The sequence below is a fragment of the Callionymus lyra genome, chromosome 1 (assembly GCF_982586985.1).
Source record: "Callionymus lyra chromosome 1, fCalLyr1.hap1.1, whole genome shotgun sequence".
NCBI lineage: Eukaryota > Metazoa > Chordata > Actinopteri > Syngnathiformes > Callionymidae > Callionymus > Callionymus lyra.
The window spans coordinates 29,706,589-29,728,424 of NC_141818.1; the positions used below are offsets into that span (position 1 = coordinate 29,706,589).

Here is a 21,836-nt window from a genome sequence, read left to right on the forward strand (position 1 = left end):
ACCTGTAGCAGATTTACAAACTTTACAATTGAATGAGAGAAATGAAGGAAATTGTATAAGTAAGACAAAAGAAAACCTTTAAATGCCACACCATAAAACAACAAAGTAAAGCAAAGCAATGTCAATGCTATTTCTAAAATATTTTTTTCTGTCTGTAAAAATAAATATAAAATGTGTGATGTATAGGTTTATGATACAGGAGCTTTAGTTAGATGTCTTGGTTCATGGCCCCTGCTTTTTTCACTCAAATATGTCCCTCCTCTAAAACAGTTCAGACAACCCGGATGCTGTATTTAGTGGAAGTGGGCTGATGGAACCTCATGATGCATCCTCAGAAAATTATGCTTCATGAAGCTTCGCCAGCCCAGCTCTAATTCAGAGCATTCATTGTCCTCAAGCATAAATAGTGGCCGGTCTTCTTAATTGTAAATAGTGGTTGGTATTAGTCACAACAGTGATATTGGAAAATGTTTACTGTACAAGAAAGGCAATTATTTGACAAACAAGGGTAAACGCCTCAAGTGGAGATTTTAACATTTAAAAAAAAAAAGAGTAAACAAAGAGGAATAAAGCTTTGGAACGTCGGCGACAGCGAGGAAATTGAATATTTAAATATTTCAGCAGCTGCTTCCAAGTGTGTGCTATTTTTATGACCCAATCCATAATTCAACATTAACATTTTTCCTGTGGAAACGTGAAAAATCTACACGCTTGAAAAATGTCTTATCATATGTAACTTAAGCAAAAAGATTCGGGTTTCTTATTTTAGCCTCAGGAGACGTGATTTAGGAACACGTCTAGACTGTCTTCTAGCAAGGAAGCTGGAACGGAAATAGATGCAGAGACAGATGTGAGGTGGGTCAGAGGGTGTGTGTGGCGGGAGTAGCCATCAAATCTTCATGAAATGTAGCTAAGGAGGTCAGACATTTTTATACTGATAGGAAAAGCTTTACATTAAAAATGTGGGCTTCCTTCTGGCTTTGACAGAACCTCTATGTCAGGTCCCCAAACACGGGTCCGGATCCAGCCCTCCTCCAGATGTGGCCCAGAGACGCATTTATATTTTTTATTTTTTCATATACACTATGTGACAAAAAATACACCACCACCCATTTGTGCTGTTTTGAAACATATACATATTGTATTGCCAGCTGAACTTTAACCTGGTAAGATTGTGAACATTGGCGTATGGCCCTTAGAGGGCGCTGGGGCGCCGCCCTCCCACAGATTTATTTTCTTTATCTTTTTTTTATATTTAATTTAATTCAAAATGTTTATAATAATTTATCTTTTTTTAAGTTTGAAAATAATCATCCTCATGATTGTTTTGTGTGTTTGAGGAAGTCGTCGTCTCTGAATTTGATTTCGAGCCGCTGGAAAAAGCGACCGTGGTAGTTGCAATATTTTAATTTAAAACATTTTAATTTTACTAGTTTTACCAAATCATGATTTGTTATTTGCAGTGTCTTTCCTTAATGGTGTTATTATTTTTTTGAGAAACGTTTAGGGGGGGTTATTTAAGTAGTATTTATTTCATATTATTATAGTATTATTTTCATATTGTTGTTTATTTCCTGATATTTTTTCTTTTCTTTGTTAAGAACCCACAGACATTTATTTGTCCCTGAGATCGTCCAACTTTTTCTTTACAAACGAACCCTGTGGTAGAATCATTACTCGTCTTTCTTGGACATGCATGTTTACTGAAGCCACTGTGAGGAATTGGACCATGATCGTGATGAAATGCTTCAGTGGATCAGGAAGCGGAAAAAAAAAAGATTGATTCCAGCGAATACAGTGTCACTGCAGCTCTGGAGCATTTGGGCGTCCTAAATGCAAAAGTCAAGAAGCTCGGACTGAAATTCTTCAAACCCTGGTCAGCGACCTATATGTGTGCAGTGTTTTGTATTTCCTTTTTCTCACTCCCCTCCCCTCTTTCTTGATCACTCTAATCTTTAAACCCCTAAATCCCTCCTTCCTTTTGTGCCTCAGGTCCATCCCCTCCCTGTCCATCTGGTGTTAAGAAACAAAACTTGTACGAAAATCCCTGGCGATCAGCAAACAACAAATCAGCACTCAAGTTTGTGTCGTCGGGTCACAACCTTGACAGCTTTACAATAACAAATGAATGATAGGATTTTTATACTCAGGTGAAAACCTACCATTGTCCCATAGACAATTAATTTATTGGAATTTCTTTGGTTACTTTTCAATTATTTTAACAAGATATAAAAAGCTCAAAACCAGGCAGCACAGGATTGATATGCTATCTATATGATATGAGCGAGGGTTGTCAAAAATCTCATTACTCAAACACCTTATTCGCATGATAATTTGAAATAGTTTATCACGGAACATGGTCTCGTACATGGTTTGTGTCTTCTCATCTGGACTATTGCAACAGTTTGTTTTCATGTCTTAACAAGAAGGAGATGTCTCGCCTACAGTTGATACAGAATTCTGAGCCGCTCTAGTAGAAGAACTCACATTTCTCCAATCTTTTAAACTCTTCACTGGCTTAGGTCTGTGGATCAGAATCTACTGATGGTTCCTGAACACGGTTCAGGACCAGAGGAGAGAAATCCTTTCAGGCTGTTGCTCCTAAGCTTTGGAATGATCTTCATCTCTCTCTGTGTTTGATGATCTACTGACTCCTTCAAGAAACATCTGAAGACACTTTTATTTATCCTTTACCCTGATTTTCTGAGACTCCTGTGTTTGTCTCGGTGGACCATTTTAGCATATCTTTTTTTGAGTATTGTTTTACTTGTTTAAACGCTTTGTGACCCTGATTTTACAAATAGTACTTACTTACTTACTTACTTACTTACACCTGGACCTTCATGACAGGTTCTAGTGAGGTGCTAATACATCATTTACGGTACCTATGTAAGTCCAGCCAGTTATTTTAATAACCTTTAACTTGTTCCAAATGTATCTTTTCAGTATTCTTTTATTGTTAGCTGTGAATAGCACGAATATTGTATACTGCAATAGCTGCGGTAGGCTCGCATTATCCTTGGCTGGCAGACTTTAGCTCGTGAAATCGACTCTAATGTTTTTCTCTTCAATGCAAGTGGCTTGATTGAAATGTCCACCTGCAACTTGACCTACGTAATAACTGCCAATTCAAGACTGTTGTTTTTAATAAAACAGCGTAAATAAGCTTTATCAATCTTTATTTTTCAAAGTTTAATACTTGTTTTTTCTTTAATACAACACTATATTGTTCAAATACTTTTAAATTGTGTAATAACATATATTTGGGATTCAAATTTAACTTATGGAAATTGCCGTTTTGTATTTTATTTTAGTTTTGTAGTTTTGTTTTTATGTTGAGTTTTGGATGGTGAAACACCCAAGTTTGAACAAAACTCCAACGTTATCTCTGTGTTGGTTTGATCATCTCTTATCCCTCCTTGTCTTATTATAAAAAAAAGTCTCAATTTCCTTTTGATGAATAAGAAAAACAGGGTTCAAAAAAGGATCACGTTGTCAGCTGACATGAAGGAGATTCTGAAAATTACAACTATTTAAAAATGTATATTTTTTAACCTTGATAAAAACAATAGTCTATTGATGCTGGCACTAAACAGTCCTCACCAGACATTATTTAAGTTAAACCTGGGGCCTGTTATACTTTTCATATCAACGCTTTTAAGAACACTGGAGTATAAATAAAAAATTAAAATAATTTGTAATTGTATTGAGTTTGAAGGCTCATTACTGTGTCTTTTCTATTTAAAAATGCACTTTTGTCAAACTGTGAATCATGTGCACGTACAGCATATTAATGATTAATAATTGTCTGGAATCCAAGTCTCAGAAAAATGCAATGCTTTCATGTTTTTTGCTTGTTTTCAGAAGAAAGCTTTGATGAAGAGCACTTGTTTCTCGGCTGCTGTGGTCAGCGTTTCCCGCCTCCCAGACTTCTCCTTTAGAGATGTAGACATAGAATTAGAAAAGTTTGTGAATCAACACAGGTGTCCAGCAGTGACGAGAGTAAATAATTAACCATTAAGGAGAAAAAACACATCTGCTTATACCGAGGTGAACGTCGTATCAGTAAACCCTGTCAAGACCAGCTGTCCTCGTCCCGCGCCTGGTAAAACTGTGGAGATCCGGAACATCAGACGAAAGATAACAAATAGCAACACAGAGCAAGTATTACCTCCCTAAGGTAAACTCAAACTTGGTACTGAAGTGCTGATGAAACTTCATGAAGCTAATTCTTATACACTTGACAAGCACAAGACATTGAGAATCAATAAATGTTAACCTACTGTTCTATAGCCATTAACACTAGAAGTCCCAGCATTTTACTATCTAGACCCTTTTTACTACCTTAACCTACAATATTGACTAATTAATCACCTTATCTATGTTCCCATCCCAACACTTACCCTTACCTTAACCACTTTTTCTATCATTTCTAATATTCAGACATTACATTTATGTTGTATTGTTTATTTTTCTCTTTATCTACACATTCTTTATTATTATTTTACTGTCTGCACTGGCCTGTGACCCCCTCTAAGTTACCTTGCCGGGTTAGAATTGAACAGCCACCCCCTCCCTCTCAGCATGTTGCCTCCTGTGGTTTGACAATGATCGCTTCATTTACATAACAAAATGAGTGTCCACAGGTGATACATCGGCTGCCCTTTGGGTTTTAAAGGTAGAAACGCCAAATGGCTGCTCTTTGGGACTTCTAGTCTTAAGCAGGATCCCTAGAACTACAAGTATTTTCCCGGCATAACTTTATCAGGCAACACCCAGACCTTTGGTATCACCCGCTGATCTCTGTGTTTACAATAGTGGACACTTGATTTTGCTTTCTACAACTGTGTAAACGTGGCTCTGTAAATCAGCTTACAACAACACGTGCAGCCACATCAGTCTAATCCACAATAGAATCACAGCTGCTTTGCTTCACAACACACATGACACAAACAAGCTTGTTTGTCATCGACTCACCATTGTTGCCATTCTGCTGACGGTGTATGTTTATAGCTGAACGACACTTGAGATGTACATGAGATATACAATAGGTCTTCTATGAAACTATGACTGTGCAGTGACCAGATGGATAAATGGATGGATGGATGGATGGATGGACGGACGGACGGACGGACGGACGGACGGACGGACGGACAGACAGACAGACAGACAGACAGACAGACAGACAGACAGACAGACAGACAGACAGACAGACAGACAGACAGACAGACAGACAGACAGACAGACAGACAGACAGACAGACAGACAGACAGACAGACAGACAGACAGACAGACAGACAGACAGACAGACAGACAGACAGACAGACAGACAGACAGACAGACAGACAGACAGACAGACAGACAGACAGATAGATAGATAGATAGATAGATAGATAGATAGATAGATAGATAGATAGATAGATAGATAGATAGATAGATAGATAGATAGATAGATAGATAGATAGATAGATAGATAGATAGATAGATAGATAGACAGATAGATAGACAGATAGACAGACAGACGTAACTTTATCAGACTTATTGTATATATCTTATAAAGTGTTATTCAGAATGACACTGTGTGTAACTTTTAAACCACAAACGTCAGCTTTTATTGCATTTCTTGTCATGACAACAGTCGATGGACGCTGCTTATACCTACATTTCTAGATGGATTGCTGAGAATAATGCATATTTAAATGGATGTGTGTGTGACCGAAGCAAATTACTGAGGCTTCCCTTAATGGCTACAAAGCTCTCTGTGGATTTTCTGATGGCTTAAAGCAATAAATCATCCATCAGCGTGGCCTGTTACAGGGCGATGTAGAGAAACACACAGTAACAGCCACACAGTTGTGGACGGATCATTTTGACATTTCAGTATAAGATGAAAGTGAATCTGACTGGAGATTCACATTATTATCATTTTTCTTAATTCAGACGATAACAACACTGTTCATCTACGGCTGTGTGAGATCCTGAACACTCTTACTATAGAAGAAGAAGAACGGTGTCACCAGGAATGTGTGTGAAAGCAAAACGGATCAGTAAAGTATCTTTGTGACATTTTCCCATCATGTCGGAGGTTGCTTTGGGCCTCACGTAAAAAAGTATGTTACCATGTATTTACTATAGTGCTTCACTGGGATGCCATATAAATATAAATGAAGACAGTGATCCATTGGACATATTCCTGTGTTTTAGTATCTCAGGACACTTTTAGATCCATCACCGACGAACAGAACATCTCCTCACACGTACCAACATCTGGGCAGCAGGTGATGATCTCACTCCCCGTGACGCTCGAGTCCTACTCTTTGCTGTGACAATCCCACGAGCACATCACACTCGCACCACATGTCTTGTGTGTGTGTGTCGTGTTCAGGTCAGGCCTGCTAATATTCCTAACCACACCCCATCTTCTTCAGCAGCACAAACAGTCTAGAAAAGGGTTTTTTTTCTTTTGCCGTGTGTGTCGCTTATGTTTCCACCATGAAGGTGTGCAGGACACTTGCATGTGTGTGTGTGCGTGTGCGTGTGTGTGTGACAGAGGTAGCGTCCAGGGTGGAAGAAGGGACCCCCAACACACTTCAGTCACCAGCAGGTCCTGGCACCTTTTGTCCATCAGACCTGATCTGTGGTCAGCCCCAGAGACGTGTGTATTGAGATGACATGATGGAGGGTGTGTGTGTGTGTGTGTGTGTGTGTGTGTGTGTGTGTGTGTGTGTGTGTGTGTGTGTGTGTGTGTGTGTGTGTGTGTGTGTGTGTGTGTGTGTGTGTGTGTGTGTGTGTGTGTGTGTGTGACGCCCGGTGGAGGCAGCAGCTCTTACTTTAGCATGGCTTGTTCCTTGTCCTCCTCCTCCTTCTGCCGAGCCATCACTGCCAGGATGATCTTCCTCTCCTCCTCGGTGAGGTGGCTCAGGTCCGGCGTGTCCGGCATGGACGGCGGCGCGGCGGGTGGGCGAGGGCCGCCCTGGGGCCCCACCGAGGCGGACATCTTCTCCTCCGCCGCCGGCCCACCACCACCACCACCACCCTCCTCCTCTCCTCCTCCTCCTGCGCGTGCCTCTCTTCGGCGAGTCGTGTCGGCTGACGGTCGTCCTCCGAGCCACACCTCACGACATGCTGGCCGGGCGGAGCGGCCGCGGCGCACCGGTCAAGAACGCGTGCACCTGCCGCTGTCCTCTCTCGCGTCGACCCCCCCCTCCGCCGCCCCCCGATGCCCACCAGCACCCCCCAGCGTCCAGAGTCACCGGAAGGCCATCAATCACAGAAGGGTCTCCTAGTTTAGTGAAGGTGGGATGGGGGGGTCCACCAGCGTTTTACTGGGTGAAGATGATGAGTAGTGTGTGTGTGTGTGTGTGTGGGGCGGCGCATGCTCGCCCCCTCCCCCCCTCTCTCTCCCTCTCTCAGTCAATGGGGGCGATGCAGCCCTGCTTCCTTCCGTCTTTCGGCGGGAGCGCGCTTACTCATGTGATAATATTGCCAAGCACGCGCACTTATCTACAGCCGCGCGTCCTCTCTCACCAACACGCACTATATTTTTTTTACTCACACACACATATAAACGGGCTTCATGACTCACGCCAGGTGTAACGCTCGCTTTTAGTGACGCGACTTTCTGTGATTCTCTTTTTTGGGGGGGAAGTTATTACGACCATCATCGGGTTAAAAACATATATATAATCCCGCAAGGTTGTGGTTATAGGTACATTTCCATTGCCACACACAGATTTACCTGTCTCGATGATGTCATCAGGTGGTACAACATGTCCTACAGGTGATGAACCAGTAGAAAAAAACTATTTTTTACCTCCTAAAAACGACTTTACAAATTCGTTTTAAAGAGATTATATTTTTATTTTAAGTTAAAATAATGACATCTATTTTCATTGGACCTGTATTTATAATTTAGATGAGGATATAATATTTGGGGGAGTCTATAGACAATACAACAAATTGAATATAAATAAAGATTAAAACTACAAAGAAACAAAAAAAACAACTTCAGTACCTGATTCTGATTATGTATTACAAATGAAAATATTTTTTTTATTTATGTAAGTGGAATAAACAACCAACATGTATCTGCTTACAGAATTATATATATATAGGTGTAAAACTATTCTTAGCCCGGGACAGCCCCTTTGTCTGCTCGTTAGAATTCAGAACCCGACTTTCTCAGGGTTTACAAATCAGGGGATGGCCCCGTAGTCTTCCGGTGACGCAATGCCGCGTGCTGTCCCTCGCTTCTCCAGCAGATGTCGCACTCGACTCTTGCCGTGGCCATTGGATGACGTCACCGGGGAGATGACTGTACCTTAGTGACGTCAGCTTCCCGTGGTGCAGAATTTTGTCAGCATTTATGTCGTGACATGGACGGGAAGTCGTGATAGGGCAGCAGCAGACTGACGCGAATCAAGGAGAAAGGATGTGACGTGTTCACATAGGTGTGACTCACTTTTAGTCTTTGGATTTTGAGTTTAGATAACCACATTTTATTATGTGACTGTATACTATAGAGTAAGTAAGTAAGTGATGGGAATTTGTAAACGACTTTCTCAGACCAGGGTCAAAAAGCGCTTAAAAAATCTAAACAATACACAGTTAAAATATATACTCAATTAAATACTCAAAAGCATTCTAGAAAGAAAATACATCAAATAGAATTTCATGTAATTTCAAGAAACGCTATGAAGAGAAATATCGAATCCTCTTTAGACCACAGCAAAAACAAACTACAGCAAAAAGAAAAACTTGATTTTTGAATCCTAATTGTGGTGACAAAGTTGTGAAAGCGCGCCCTCTGCTGGAAAGATCTAGCTATGATCATGGACTATGCCAACCTTGCTCGAAGTTCGTCAGATGTTGAAATTAACCAATACGACATTATCCTCATGTTGTATATCAGCCTTCACGTCACATCTAAATTAAATAAACATTAGATCGTTTGTCAAAATAATAAACTACGAGGAAAAAAGAGAAAATATTTGGAAAGATTTTAATATCACCATCGAAATATGTGAATCATACTTAAAAAATCTCTCACAAAAATCAATAATTTGTTTTAAAATGCATCATAAATTTTAAAGCGAAACAATCACACACACACTGACGCAAATGTCAATTTTCTTGACAGGTTCATAACCAGCTCTTGTATGTTTTTGTGTGAGTCAGGCAAAGTAAATTAGCAAAAACACAGAAAGAACACACAGACAGCACACAGAAAGGCAACAGGTTGCCCTGAGCTGCAAGTGAACCAACATCAACAACATTATTGTAGATGTTGTGTATGAACAGTTTTTTTAGATGATTTTTTTTTTTTTTTTTAATTTCGATTTTTCTTTAGTGAACAAGACAACAGTCACGTTTGTCAGATCAGGCTTTGGTCTTTCTTTATTTTGTCAAAAAAACCAAGATGATAAAAGAACATTTGGGAAGAACATGAAACAAGGTCCCGGTTGATAACAATAAGTAAGTAAGTAATTTATATTGATAGAGCACTTTTAACTCACCCTTAACAGCTGTAGAGTCTTAAAGAACAAATATTAAAATCACAACGCAGACTTGCAACCATATAAGAAACCCTGTTTCACATATAACAATTAAATCCACACTCATCATTATATATATATTTTTTAAAGAATACAATTCAATTTTTTTTATTATTTTTGCTTGATTTTTCAGAGCTTTGTAACTGGCTTCAGTCTGTCACAGAGCACACAAAGACAGACTCATACCTCATACCGTACAATTTTCCCAAAGTTCTCAATGAACCTCTGTATGTTTTTGGGCTGTGGGAGGAAACTGGAGTGTCTGTAGTAAACTGACACAACATGGGGAGAACATACAAACTCCACACAGAAAGGTTGGTTTGGCCTGGAATTGAACCAACAACCTTCTTGCTTTGAGGTGACGTGCGCCCGCTATGATTAATTATTTCCTTAAAAACTTCCATTATTTTGAAGCCAACAGAAAAAAAAAAAAATACTTCATGAAGCTTGTTTAACTGAACTAGTGAATGACTTTATTTTGTCTAAATCTTTACTTATATATCATTGTGGGTATTTATGCTTCCTTGGCTGATAAATGTTTGTCTAGATTACTCAAAACAGGTCATGTTTCTTGGCCACTTTCCTCCACGGTCATCCGATCTGCTCAGTTTTTGATGATTTCACTGTCAATGTCTTCTGTCCGTGACACCACTTTTCCATTGACAATATCCTCCACCACTATCCTTCTCCTTTGGGTGATGACTGGCTTAGCTGTGGAATTAAATCACATGCTCAATATTTGTCTTTTTTTTGTCTATTTACAAATACATTTTAAAAAAAGATCCAGGGCTGGACTTACCCGGAACTGGTGCTGGTGCTGATGCTGTCACCTGGACTTTCCTAAAAGAAGAACTGTAATTCATTTTAATAAAGGAACAAGATGTACATGCATGTGATCCTGAAACAGTAAAGCAGCACCCACCTGCCGCCATCTTCTCCGTCCAGCAGTCGCCTGTACTCAGCGATCTCCATCTCGAGTCGGGTTTTGATGTCCAGGAGCATCTGATATTCTGAGCTCTGTCTCTCGATGTCCGCTTTCATCTGGCCCAGCTCGTTCTCCAGAGAGTGGACCGTCATCTGCTGCTGGCTCAGCTGCAGACTGTAGCGGGACTCGGTCTCCGCCAGCTGTCCCTCCAGAGCACTTTTCTGGACGCGAGGAGAGAGACATGTTGGTTGTTGAGCTGTCAAAGTTAACGCGTGAATACCTCGTGAAATAATACAGTTTTCTCACTGTCTGGGGGAATTACTCGGAGAACCGATAGAATAAAAGTGTAATTAATTTGCGATTTATCTGGAGGTGAGGTGCGAATAATCGCCATTTAAATCTTTGGCCTGGTCTGAACAAATTCAATTCAAAGGGATATTTCACTCATTTTCTACTCACCCTCAAGTCGACTTAGAGTTTGGATTATTTTCCAAGTGACCTGCTACTTTTTAGAGTTATAGACAGAAATATGTTTCTATATCACAGTTGTGACCAGAGCTCTCTTTTCTTCGTCCAAAAAGACACTTAAAAAACATTCCAAACACCTCCGTGGTGTTTGTCTGCAACATCCCTCTTGTATTGAAGCCTCGACATCAGAAATTGTTCAGAAGAAAGTACAAGTTATCATTTTAATCTTGTTTATAGCAGAAGCTAATATGGTAACATATAACAGGAAACACACAGAGTGTTTCCTGTTATATGTGTAGCATGTCAGCCTTTTAGCTTTCACTACTTTTTATTATTTCCGGAACAATTTCTGATGTCAAGGCTTCAATACAAGAGAGACGTTACTGACAAGCAGTTTGGAGGTTTTTGGATGTTTTTAAGTTTGTGTTTTTGGACGAACAAAACTGAGTCGCGACTATTGTATGAACATACATTTTTGCCTGTTTTAAATTTGGGCGAATTTTCACTTAAATACATCGTTGACCACCAGGTGGTGACGGAGATTGTGCGTCTAAGACTTTTGTTAAAAGTGTGTCTTCAGGTTGCTGTGCTTACCAGGCTGAGCTGGGACTGGAGTTCGATCTGCAGACTCTGCAGAGTCCTCCTCAGGTCGTTGATCTCACTGCGGGACGTCTGGAGACTCTCGGTGCTGCTCGCCACCTGCTTGTTCAGCTCGTCAAACTGTCGACAGATGACCCCAACACCATTAGGGTCGCGACCCCACACAACATCGGACGGCAGCGTCGCACCGCACACACCTTCGTCTGGTACCAGATCTCAATCTCACGCCGGTTTTTGTCAGAGATCCCCTCGTACTGTCTCCGGATCTCGTCTATGGCGCTGTTCAGGTCCATCTGGGGTTTGGAGTCCACCTCCACGTTGACAGAGCTGGCGCTCACCTGGTTGCGCATGGCAGCCATTTCCTGAAATACACAAGCGGTTAGAAGACAGGTCTCTCCCCGAGCAAACAGGCGGAGGAGAGGTGGAAACAGCCGAAGGACGGCAAACCTGAAGGAGAACAAACAGGATGAGCCGCCCTCAATAAACAAACGATACAGTCGCTGAAGTAAGCAAACATAATTTCAATTTCGCTATTCAATTAAACTTTTTTTTGTTGACCAGTGATCTTTCCAATGGCATGGTTCTCACGTTTGCTTTTCTATTTGTCAAATTCAAATGTGAAAAAACACCTGTTTTATTCAAATCGTGTTGATGACAGATCAACATTGAATAGTAAACTGGTAGGAACAACATCTACAGGTCCTTCAATCTCACCAAAAAATGCAGTTTATAACACAACATGCAGGGACCAGACTGATCCAGACGTGTTAACATGTCGTTTGCTTATGCAAAGACGAGATGAGCAGTAGGTCAACCTCGAAGGCCCTCTCCAAAAAAAACATTAGCTGACATTTAAATATTTGCAATGACATGTCCCGCCCCCCCCCACCTCCCCCAGGGCCACTGTAACTGTCAAGAAGATTAAAAAGCTATCAATACTTTGTTAAAGTCTTTGTTTCTTTGTACTTTTGTGAATAGGTCATGCAACCCTAACTATTTGGGTAAATATTTAAATAATATTTACTTTTAGTTTTTTATGAAAGGGTTAAACCTGTATATATATTTTTCTAAATAAATACGTTTATTTTCCCTTGTTTGTGTTTCACGTAGACACTCTTCACTCTTGTCTTTTGGCTTGACGGCCCCTCACAAGAGTCACAGTAAATAATGTGGCCCCTGAGGAAATGGAATTGACCATTATCCAGAGGTCCCTCGTAGGTTCATGAGAGTGACAATCGTGGGACCCTCCAATCTCACCTCTGCATGGTTCTTTTTCAGGTAGACCAGCTCCTCCTTCAGACCCTCCACCTGCATCTCCAGGTCAGACCGGGCCATGGTCAACTCGTCCAGAACCTTCCGCAGGCCCCCGATGTCCGCCTCCACGGACATGCGCACGGCGCACTCGTTCTCAAACCTGTTTACGGAGAGAGAGCAAGAGTTTGATGTCAGCATCAACAAAGGGAACCAGTTCCACCAGTCTGAACTTCCATCTCGACTTGTGCCCCACATCACCTGAAGATGAATCATGACCCTTTCATAACTCACTTGATCCTGAAGTCCTCAGCGGCCAGCCTGGCGTTGTCGATCTGCAGCATCAACCTGGCGTTGTCCTGCGTGGCCGCATTGATCTGATGGTTTGAAGATTTAAAGATGTTTTTGTTTATTTTACTTGAACGGACGCACCAGCTGTTAAAGGAAATATGTTTGCTATTGTGTCCCAGCGCTGTTTTAACAGCTCACTTTCATTTAATGAGCACATAAAAATTCACTTAAATATTAAGTTCCCTGTCGTTATATTTGGTATGAATTCTCATAAAAAAAAAACTGTTAAATCATGTATATTTTCTTAACAGCATCATATACGGAAAACTGAATAACAGTATACTTATATAAATAACACGTTTTTTTTGTCAAGCTAATAAATATGTGATTTGACAAAAATAATATATATAATATAATAATAATATAGAGACCACAAAATGACAACTTATTGTAAAACATCTGTTAAATTCAAAACAAGTGAAGTTGTCTTTGAACGTCCAGCCATGATGGTGCTGTCATTGTTCACAATAAAATGTAACTTTTCAAGAGAGTAATGAAAGCCATGGAGGGGTGACGCTGACCTTCTGGCGCATGTCCAGGATGATGGCCTCGTACTTGCTGTAGTCTCGGACGGTGGGGGTCTGCTTGTCGTACCACTCGCGGATCTGACGTTCCAGCTGCGCGTTGGCGGACTCCAGGGACCGAACCTTCTCCAAGTAGGAGGCCAGGCGGTCGTTGAGGTTCTGCATGGTCGCCTTCTCGTTGGTGGATGAGTTGCTGCCCCCCGACATCGCCGAGGCCAGGTCGAAGCCGTAGCCGCCGTGGCCGCCGTGGCCGCCGTGGCCGCCGTGGCCGCCGGACGCGTACGAGATCTTGACGTTCCTGCCGCCGGCGCCGCCGTGGACGCTGGTCCCTCTACGGTGCGGGAAGGGCGACATCCCAAGGGAGGATAGTCCAGATGATCGGTAGGAGCCGCTCATGTTCATGATGACTGGGGAGTCAGGTGCTGCGTTCAAGGACCGGTGTGAGGAGGAGATGGAGCCTGAGCCGCCGTAGGTGCGTTTATATCCGGCCGCGGCGGGGGCGGGAACAGGTGGGGTGGTGATACAGGTGTGGGCCCTCAGGGCGTGATGCGCTCGCTGCCCACGGTTTCGAACGAAGGGTACGTTTCAGTTATTAAGGTGTGTTCCATGTTCTCCATCTCCTCCAAATTTAAAATGAAGTTCATTCATTTGTGGTTTGGTTTCAGGGTACCCACATTATTAGGCAAAATAAATATGTCAATCTCAGGCGTCACCATGGCAACTCTTTGGGTCGTCGGGATTTGGGTATAACATTTATGATCAGATGTGTCAATACACTTTTTACAAATACGAAAAATGTGGTTCAGTGAGTTTTTTGGGGCCAGAAAAAAAATCTTAAAAATCAAAATTTAAAGCGGACGGAAACACCATGATTATAGCGTTGCGATATACACACCGTCTATTTACGGTCACGTGAACAAGAATTCTTAAAATGTTATTCACACCTTTTTTCTTTTTTTAACTGTTAAAAAATAACCTAGTTTTCCTGACCATTGATTTTGACTAAATAGGACAATTTAATGTACGATTTAAACTGTCGTTAATGAAACGTTATAATTTGACTTTACTCAGACGAAATAAATCTATAAAAAATCATGTTTTAAAAAGTTTTATTGATTGGGAACTATTAAACATTGTGGTAATAAAACAATTTACTGATTCCATTATATACTATTTTGCGCAAATCAAATAATATACCTTTATGTAAAATATATATGATAATTACCAATAATCACATTAAAACAATTTCAACTATATTTGACATGAAGTTTGTCCACAATGTTCCAAAAGTAAAGTAAATTTGAACTTCCACTAAACATATCCTGGAGAGTATAGATCATCTGTTAATTTACTATTTACATAGAAAATAACTAACAGTTTTTGTTTGTATATTTTAATGGATGTTCTTTTTTAAGCGCAACAGAATATTAACATACATTATGCAGATTTCATTCAAGCAGTTAAATAGAAGTAGATATATTAATTCCTTATGACTTAAAGTGAGTATTAATTACAATTGTAATATATTGTTTTATTATTATTGTGTTAGTATGTTTAATGGTGTCCCATATATGAACCTGTTAGTGATCTGAGTGTGATCTTACTTGCCTCATTTAACCTTTGTGTTTTGTTTTTTTTATAAATGAAATAAATCATTGAAGTGACAGATGTGATCGTTTGAGCAACAACTTTGATAAATTGCTGATAAAACATGTTGCTTTACTACTGTATTCCCTCGGGACACAGCAGCTGATATTTTTCATCTTTCTCTAAAGATTGACAGCGAAATCTGCGTCATAAAACGCATCTGCCTCCTTCATGCACCAACAAGAACCAAGATTAAGGCTTTTCTTTGTCATGTGTAATAGATATGTTTTCATCTTGGGTTTCATTTATTAATGTTGTCGTTCTTGTCACACAGTTTTCAATAGTTAAAGCAAAGAAAAAAATGTTGCAGATGAAGTAACTGTTGATGTAGAAATGCGTTTTTTTTTTTAGTTTTTCTCACCAAAACCAATATATACCATTTTTTACTTTGAAGTCAAGTGATGTTCATCCACAGTACATACGTTTCTCTATTCAAAATGACGACTAAGCAAATGTAGCAAACAAAACATAGAAATCTGATCTATCAACAACTCTTGATTTGATGTCAAATCAGTCAACATACGTGACCTTGTGTACTGATATAACCCAACCAAACCAACAAATGCTTGGCACTCGATGACTTTTGTCGAGGCTGTGAGAAATGTAAAGCGCTTAATCTGTCATTGATCTACATGGAAAGCATAACACCAGCAGCCAACACTACAGGGCAAAAGTTACCGTGGATCAAACACTGCATCTGAATACAGGTGAGCAAAGTTCCTTTAGGGACATACACTCTACTGTTATCACAGAAGAACAGAGAAAGAAACACATGAGCACAATGTCAGTTTGGGGGGCCTTTTAAAATAGCTATGATTTCCGGGAATGTTCTTACCATAAACATTTTTTTAAATTAAAATACAGGTTTACCAACCAAGAACATGTAACACCATTTAAATGACATCATGAAACCAAATTCAAAGGTGCAAAAATCTGTCGCAATTTTATTTCATACATTTAAGTCTAAACTTTTATTAGTTTCAAAGCTGTGCTGCTAGAATTGTATGTTTATCTACAAGCAATAAATAATATATATTACGGATGTGTGACATTGTTTGAAATTTAATAAAAGGTAGTCTTCTTTTTCCCTTTTAATGTTGTTCTAGTTATTAAACATCTTAGATAGTAAATAAATAAAGACGCTTATGAACGAAGTGCCTTTACTTTTGTTGCCTTCCTCACAACATTTCAAATCGACATTAAAATCAAAGACAAAAAAATAAAGTTCAACACAATCCAAGGTCAGAACTGTTGTGTATGGATTTAAGGGCTAAATTGCATTTTTGGGAGTAGACCTATTGTTTAACAATTTGAAACCGCCAAACACAGATTAATCAAACATTGAGAGGAAGCAATAAAAAGGGGAAAACCTCAAACTATCCTTGTTGTACAAGAAGCCATTAAGTGTTTATATGACATTCTTTTTGTCTGCCATTGACTGCATAACCACAAAGAAAATCAGATACGATCAACTGACAACATTGCTGTCTGTTGAAGCAAAATGCATGTCATAGTCATGGTGTCTAAGATAATTAAATAAATATCCTGCAGTCGTTCAGCTTTTTATTCATTTTTTTCATTTTTATTTGTATCTGACATTTCATAACTGCTTGTCAATCAGCAGAGCATTAACACGTGAAGGAATTTAGTTTTTGTTGTGTTTAGGTCATTTTTGATTTTAAAAGGAAAAAATTACAGTATTTTGCCTTTTTTCTCAGTCAACCGGTCAAAGTCTAAGTCGGAGCTAAAGGGCAAGATTTGGATTAAAGATGGAACTGTAAGTAAGTAAGTAAGTAAGTAATATTTATTTATATAGCGCTTTTCGAGACCAGGGTCACAAAGCGCTTAAACAATCAAAACAATACTCAAAAAAAAGTAAATACTTTAAAGATCAAGATAATACTGTTTCACCAGATCTAACGAACATTTAACAGATTTAACAAGAAAAACTGACGTGACCCGAGCAAAGCGGGTCATTATTTATACATAGCTCAGGTTCTAAGCTCTGGTTTCACTGTAAACTTTTGATCTCACAGACAAAAGTCATCTTTTTCAGACGCTCCATTACATGTAGTTAAGACGAGTTACCGCTTAAATACAGAGATAAATTCCTCAAGGAAATCGGATCGGTCTGTCTTGTCATGTAACCTCAGTCCTGTTACCGCCAACATCAACCACCTTCTTCTAACAAGCATAAGCCAGTTACTCTGACCATCTGACCCTATGTCGACAGTTGCCATAAAGACCCCCCTCCACCTCCCAACTCCCAAAAAAACTCTTCCAGACTTGTAGCCACGATTGACGTGTCTGACGATCCTTGTCCCACATACTGAGGCACACCTTGTCTAATTGTTTTTTGTGATGTTTCCCTCAGGCGGTACACGTCAGATATAATAGGCATGAGCGTTTCACTGTCTGTGTCGAGGCAAAATAAACATTTACAGATAAGAATTTTCTTTCCTATTGTCAGGTTAGTCCTGTGGAATTTCAGTAAAAAAGAAGTATATGGCGTGCCCCCTTGAACCTGTGTATTGAGGTCCTTTTTCTTTCAGGGGACAGATAACCATTAGTTGACACATGAGAGACATGAAATTAAATCTCTGATAGAGGTTAATGACGAACTGTCACGTAAATTATTTACAAACCTTTCCCGTCCGCCTGGAGGAACCTGCTGCGTCCAACAGTAGGTTAAGATTTTCTTAATAGTTTCCCTCCCTGTTGATTGTTGGGCAGTTGTAAAACACCCTCAAATGGTATTTTCTGCGTGTGAAGTATCTCTCATAACTGAACAATAAAATTCATGGAATGATGCGGGGCAACTAGTAACCGAGCTATTATTTTGGCTCTTGTGCAACAGTCCAAGGCGTGGTGCTTCTGGTTGATAGAGTCAGAATGATAAGTAAAAGTAGTTGGCGTAAAATGTGCCCTATCTGGTTCTGGTATTCTTCTCAAACCAAGTCTACCAAAAGATCATTCTAATAAGCTTAGGAGTGGCTTATTGGGTTCCAGACAAAGTCTTTAAGTTAATTTGTTGGTGGGAGTTCATTATTTATCTGAGATATATTCCGTGCATAGACTCCATTAAAGGTCACAATCGTCTCAGGTACAATGAATTTGAGCTTTCTCACACAGAAATCTTTCGGTTTTTAAGTTGGAGTAACAGAATGGCTGTAGTATATTGACGCCTGAAAGCACGTAGTAACACAAAAAGCTGCAGTTCATGGAGTTTTCACTTGAGGCTGGCTGCAAAAAGACCGAAATCACCCCAAAAAAAAACCCAGAAATGTAAAACCATTTTTTTGTCTTTGCAGCCTGGGTATGTTACCGTCTAATATGCTTAACAACGGCGTGGTTGACTTGACTGACATGTGAGAGTATGTTTGCCGCCATGGTTTCATTGCTCAATCATAATTCAGCATAACTCTGGAGCACAGTTAGGCTTAACCAAAAGACTGCATTTCCAAGATGGCAGCGACTGGGGATCAGCCTCAAAACTGTGGTTCAGTAACAGACAGGTATGTCACAGATTCTACGTCCATGCTTAGAATTGCAACAAGATATGCATGATTGGTGGTCCCCAACCCCTGGGTCATGGCCTTGTACCAGTTCTCAGGCATTTGTCAAGAGGCCAAAATATTTTGCCTAACTGTATTCTGATGCTTCTATCTCTCTATCCGTTTTTCTGTAGCTTTTGTCTTCTATTTTCTCGTATTAGTGAGACTAAAAGCAATGGGGAAATTGTTTCTTCTTGCCTTTCTGGGCTAAAAAATTAACAGTACAACACTATACTGTCCCACAAAGTCTCCTTGGGATGATCTGTTTTCAGCCAAAATATCTTATCTTGATCTATGAATTGTTACTGCACAAGTATACATCTAGTTCAAACACGTTCACATTGTCTAGCTTTCCTGCGTCTGCATTCAAGCACAAGAGGACTGTTCTGGCCTCTTGACAAATACCATTCATCTTAAGATGTTTATCTGGCTGCTTTGCTCATTTGTGTGCTGCTTTTATTCCAGAAGCTATACAGCTAACAGTTTAGACTTGTTCCTAGGGCTAGTGCCAGGGGGATTAGGTTGGTAAATACATTTATAATACATAAATATTTGAAGTACACCAATAATTTCATTCCATTTTTTAAACCAGTGGTCTCAGGAAGAATAAGTCATACATCGCTCATAACATCCTAGCTAAAGAAACAATGCTCCTGGATGTTCAGAGGAAATTGTCAAATCATTATTTTTTTTCAAAACGAGATGTGTAATTGAATTAGTACCATCAGCTGCCGATGTAGGAAATAGAAAGTCCACATAGAAACCAAAGTGCCGCCCTTTATTCGTTTTCAATTTTGAATGGTTGTCAAGCTACACATAACACAACAGACAAATAGATCTGTGATAAATAGGAGTCCTGGCTATTCGTGGAGTCCCTGTTATTAAAGATAATTAAGCTTCAACCATAAAAAGAACGTTTGGAGGTAGTAGAAAGAAGATTAAAGGGTAAATAGCTCTGACTTATATATTGCTTTTCTATGCTTATTCAGCACCCAAGGCGCTTTACACTAAATTACCTATTCACACATTAAAACACACAATCACACTGATGGGAGTAGGCCGCGATGCAGCGCACCAGTTCAACAATTAGGAGCTATAAGGGTAAAGTGTCTTGCTCAAGAGTTCTCATTCCTCTTTGTCGCACTTGTTGGGATGTAGTCTACGTTACTAGCACTATTACTTCTTTAATAATAGGATAATAAAAAGATGATCTTCTTGAGTTCTTCTGTATGTAGGAGTCTTGTTTAATTTGTATGAATGCTAACTGCTTCTGCTCATGTACCCTTTAAACTCTTGAGACTTGTTCTAGATAAGTTTTAAGACCACAAACCAACTGTGTCCAAGTGGAAAGAGCTCTCTCACAATTTTCCCATTGTTGCCTGTCCCTCTATCCACTTTCTTTGCCAAGAGACAATAGAATACGTTTCATTGATTTACTCTTCAGCTAGATTTACTCTACTCGTTGGCAGAGGTATTTGCTGTCTCAGCGCTTTTTTGGTCTTCTCAACTGAGGTCCTCGATAGTCATGAATGTGCTCTCACAAATCCATATGCATGGATTTCATTTTAGGATTGGTTTTATCTGCTTGGAAGTGACTAGCCTATTAAATAGACTATACAATTAAGGTATTGATTAGATACATTTTGATTATCTTCAGACTCTGCTATTTAATCATTAAAATGGCTTAACTATGTTAAAATCTACTCTATTTTTCTGCTTTAACAATTTATTTCCACTAGTATGGACGTGAATATTTGTAAGAAGGTTGCGATGGGGTCTGTTATCCTGATAAACTGTTGTGTTTTTTACATCCTCTGGTTAAATAATACCATAGACCGCGGGCCAATTGCAAATGGTCACTGGGCTGTACTTGACAATGCCTTTGGTACAGTACATGAAATGAGCCATTTGAAGCAAACTTGGGACAATAGGCAAAGAGACCAAAGCAGGTACTTCTGTCGATGTAACGTGATTAAGAAACTGCACAATTGACACGTTTTAGTATATTTGGATGTCTTATGTGAGTCTTATATTACTATTGCCTCCAGCCACTAACAAGCTTTTGTAAAAAAATCATTAAGTTGCATTGAAGTCACGATGAAATCAAAGAACTGACATCCTTGGATCGTACATTCAAGTTGAGGCGGCTTCGACCTGACACTTGCCAAGGTCTTGTCTTATTGCCGAACAGAAGGGATGAAAGTCACGCAGCATTTTTATAACCGGTGCCGAGCACCTCCTTGGTTTGTACAGAAAACAAGGCGTCACATGACTCACGATCAAAGAACTCATGCGGAGAACCCAGGAATGTCGGGTCAGAGGCGCAAGCCTGGGTTCAGGCGTAAACCTATAATCTGGAGTTTGGTGTTTTTGTTTTCCTGCTTACCTCCCCAAACACCTGTATCACTGACGGTTCCCCTCGATAACCCAGGCGCCGACACAGAAGGCATGTGCAGCGCAGATCGTTGATATGAAAGCACGACAGCAACAATCTTGATTTGCAGAAAGCATGAAGCGACAACACCCTGTTTATATTTTGCTTCAACAGTAAGAGATTCCCAGGACCTCAGTCAACCTTTTTTTTTCTTTCCGTGCCAGCATCACTGATATCCTTGTGCTAAGGCAAAGCCACGGGGTGTGGGAGTGTGATTATGGTAAGTAACCTGGAAGAGCTGGTTGTTGTTTGATTAGTAAGCTGTCTGTTTGCTTACATGTCATTCTAATTATCTTTGAGAGTTTCTCACACACATTTCACATGTATTCACTTATCACTTTCTCAATGACTTCTCCTCTATGACACCAGTGAAGCCACTTCTTGACTTTAAACAGTCAAAGCTCCATGTAAGAATTTACTTGTTTAAACATTTGACTCTGGGATCAATGATCCGGGTTAATTGCATGTCAATGAGAACAGTAAAAACTATTTAATTTAGCATCTGCAAATTCATTTTTTTACAAAACA

The 21,836-nt window shown here is 39.9% G+C and overlaps 2 protein-coding genes across 4 annotated transcripts in view; both read right to left on the reverse strand.

Moving 5' to 3' along the window:
• Nucleotides 1-7,023, reverse strand: part of rims1b (regulating synaptic membrane exocytosis 1b) — a 47,787-nt gene extending 40,764 nt beyond the window's left edge. For both annotated transcript variants that reach the window (XM_087800470.1, XM_087800462.1), the window contains exon 1: nucleotides 6,831-7,023. In XM_087800470.1, coding sequence (XP_087656596.1) covers nucleotides 6,831-6,997 — 167 coding nt within the window. In that variant the 5' untranslated portion in view covers nucleotides 6,998-7,023. The remainder of the gene's footprint in view (nucleotides 1-6,830) is intronic.
• Nucleotides 7,024-9,378: 2,355 nt separating this feature from the next.
• Nucleotides 9,379-14,306, reverse strand: krt97 (keratin 97). Of its 2 annotated transcripts, none has more exons than XM_087800500.1 (8): nucleotides 13,671-14,306; nucleotides 13,093-13,175; nucleotides 12,805-12,961; nucleotides 11,745-11,909; nucleotides 11,542-11,667; nucleotides 10,477-10,700; nucleotides 10,354-10,394; nucleotides 9,379-10,265 (listed from the first exon to the last, which is right to left on the reverse strand). In XM_087800500.1, exons 1-8 carry the CDS (start codon nucleotides 14,073-14,075, stop codon nucleotides 10,159-10,161), a joined length of 1,308 nt encoding a protein of 435 aa, XP_087656626.1. In that variant the 5' UTR covers nucleotides 14,076-14,306; the 3' UTR covers nucleotides 9,379-10,158. The 2 variants fall into 2 exon arrangements, with proteins under 2 accessions (XP_087656626.1, XP_087656618.1); XM_087800492.1 differs by having other exon boundaries at nucleotides 10,354-10,406; nucleotides 13,671-14,296.
• Between the last annotated feature and the right edge of the window lie 7,530 nt (nucleotides 14,307-21,836).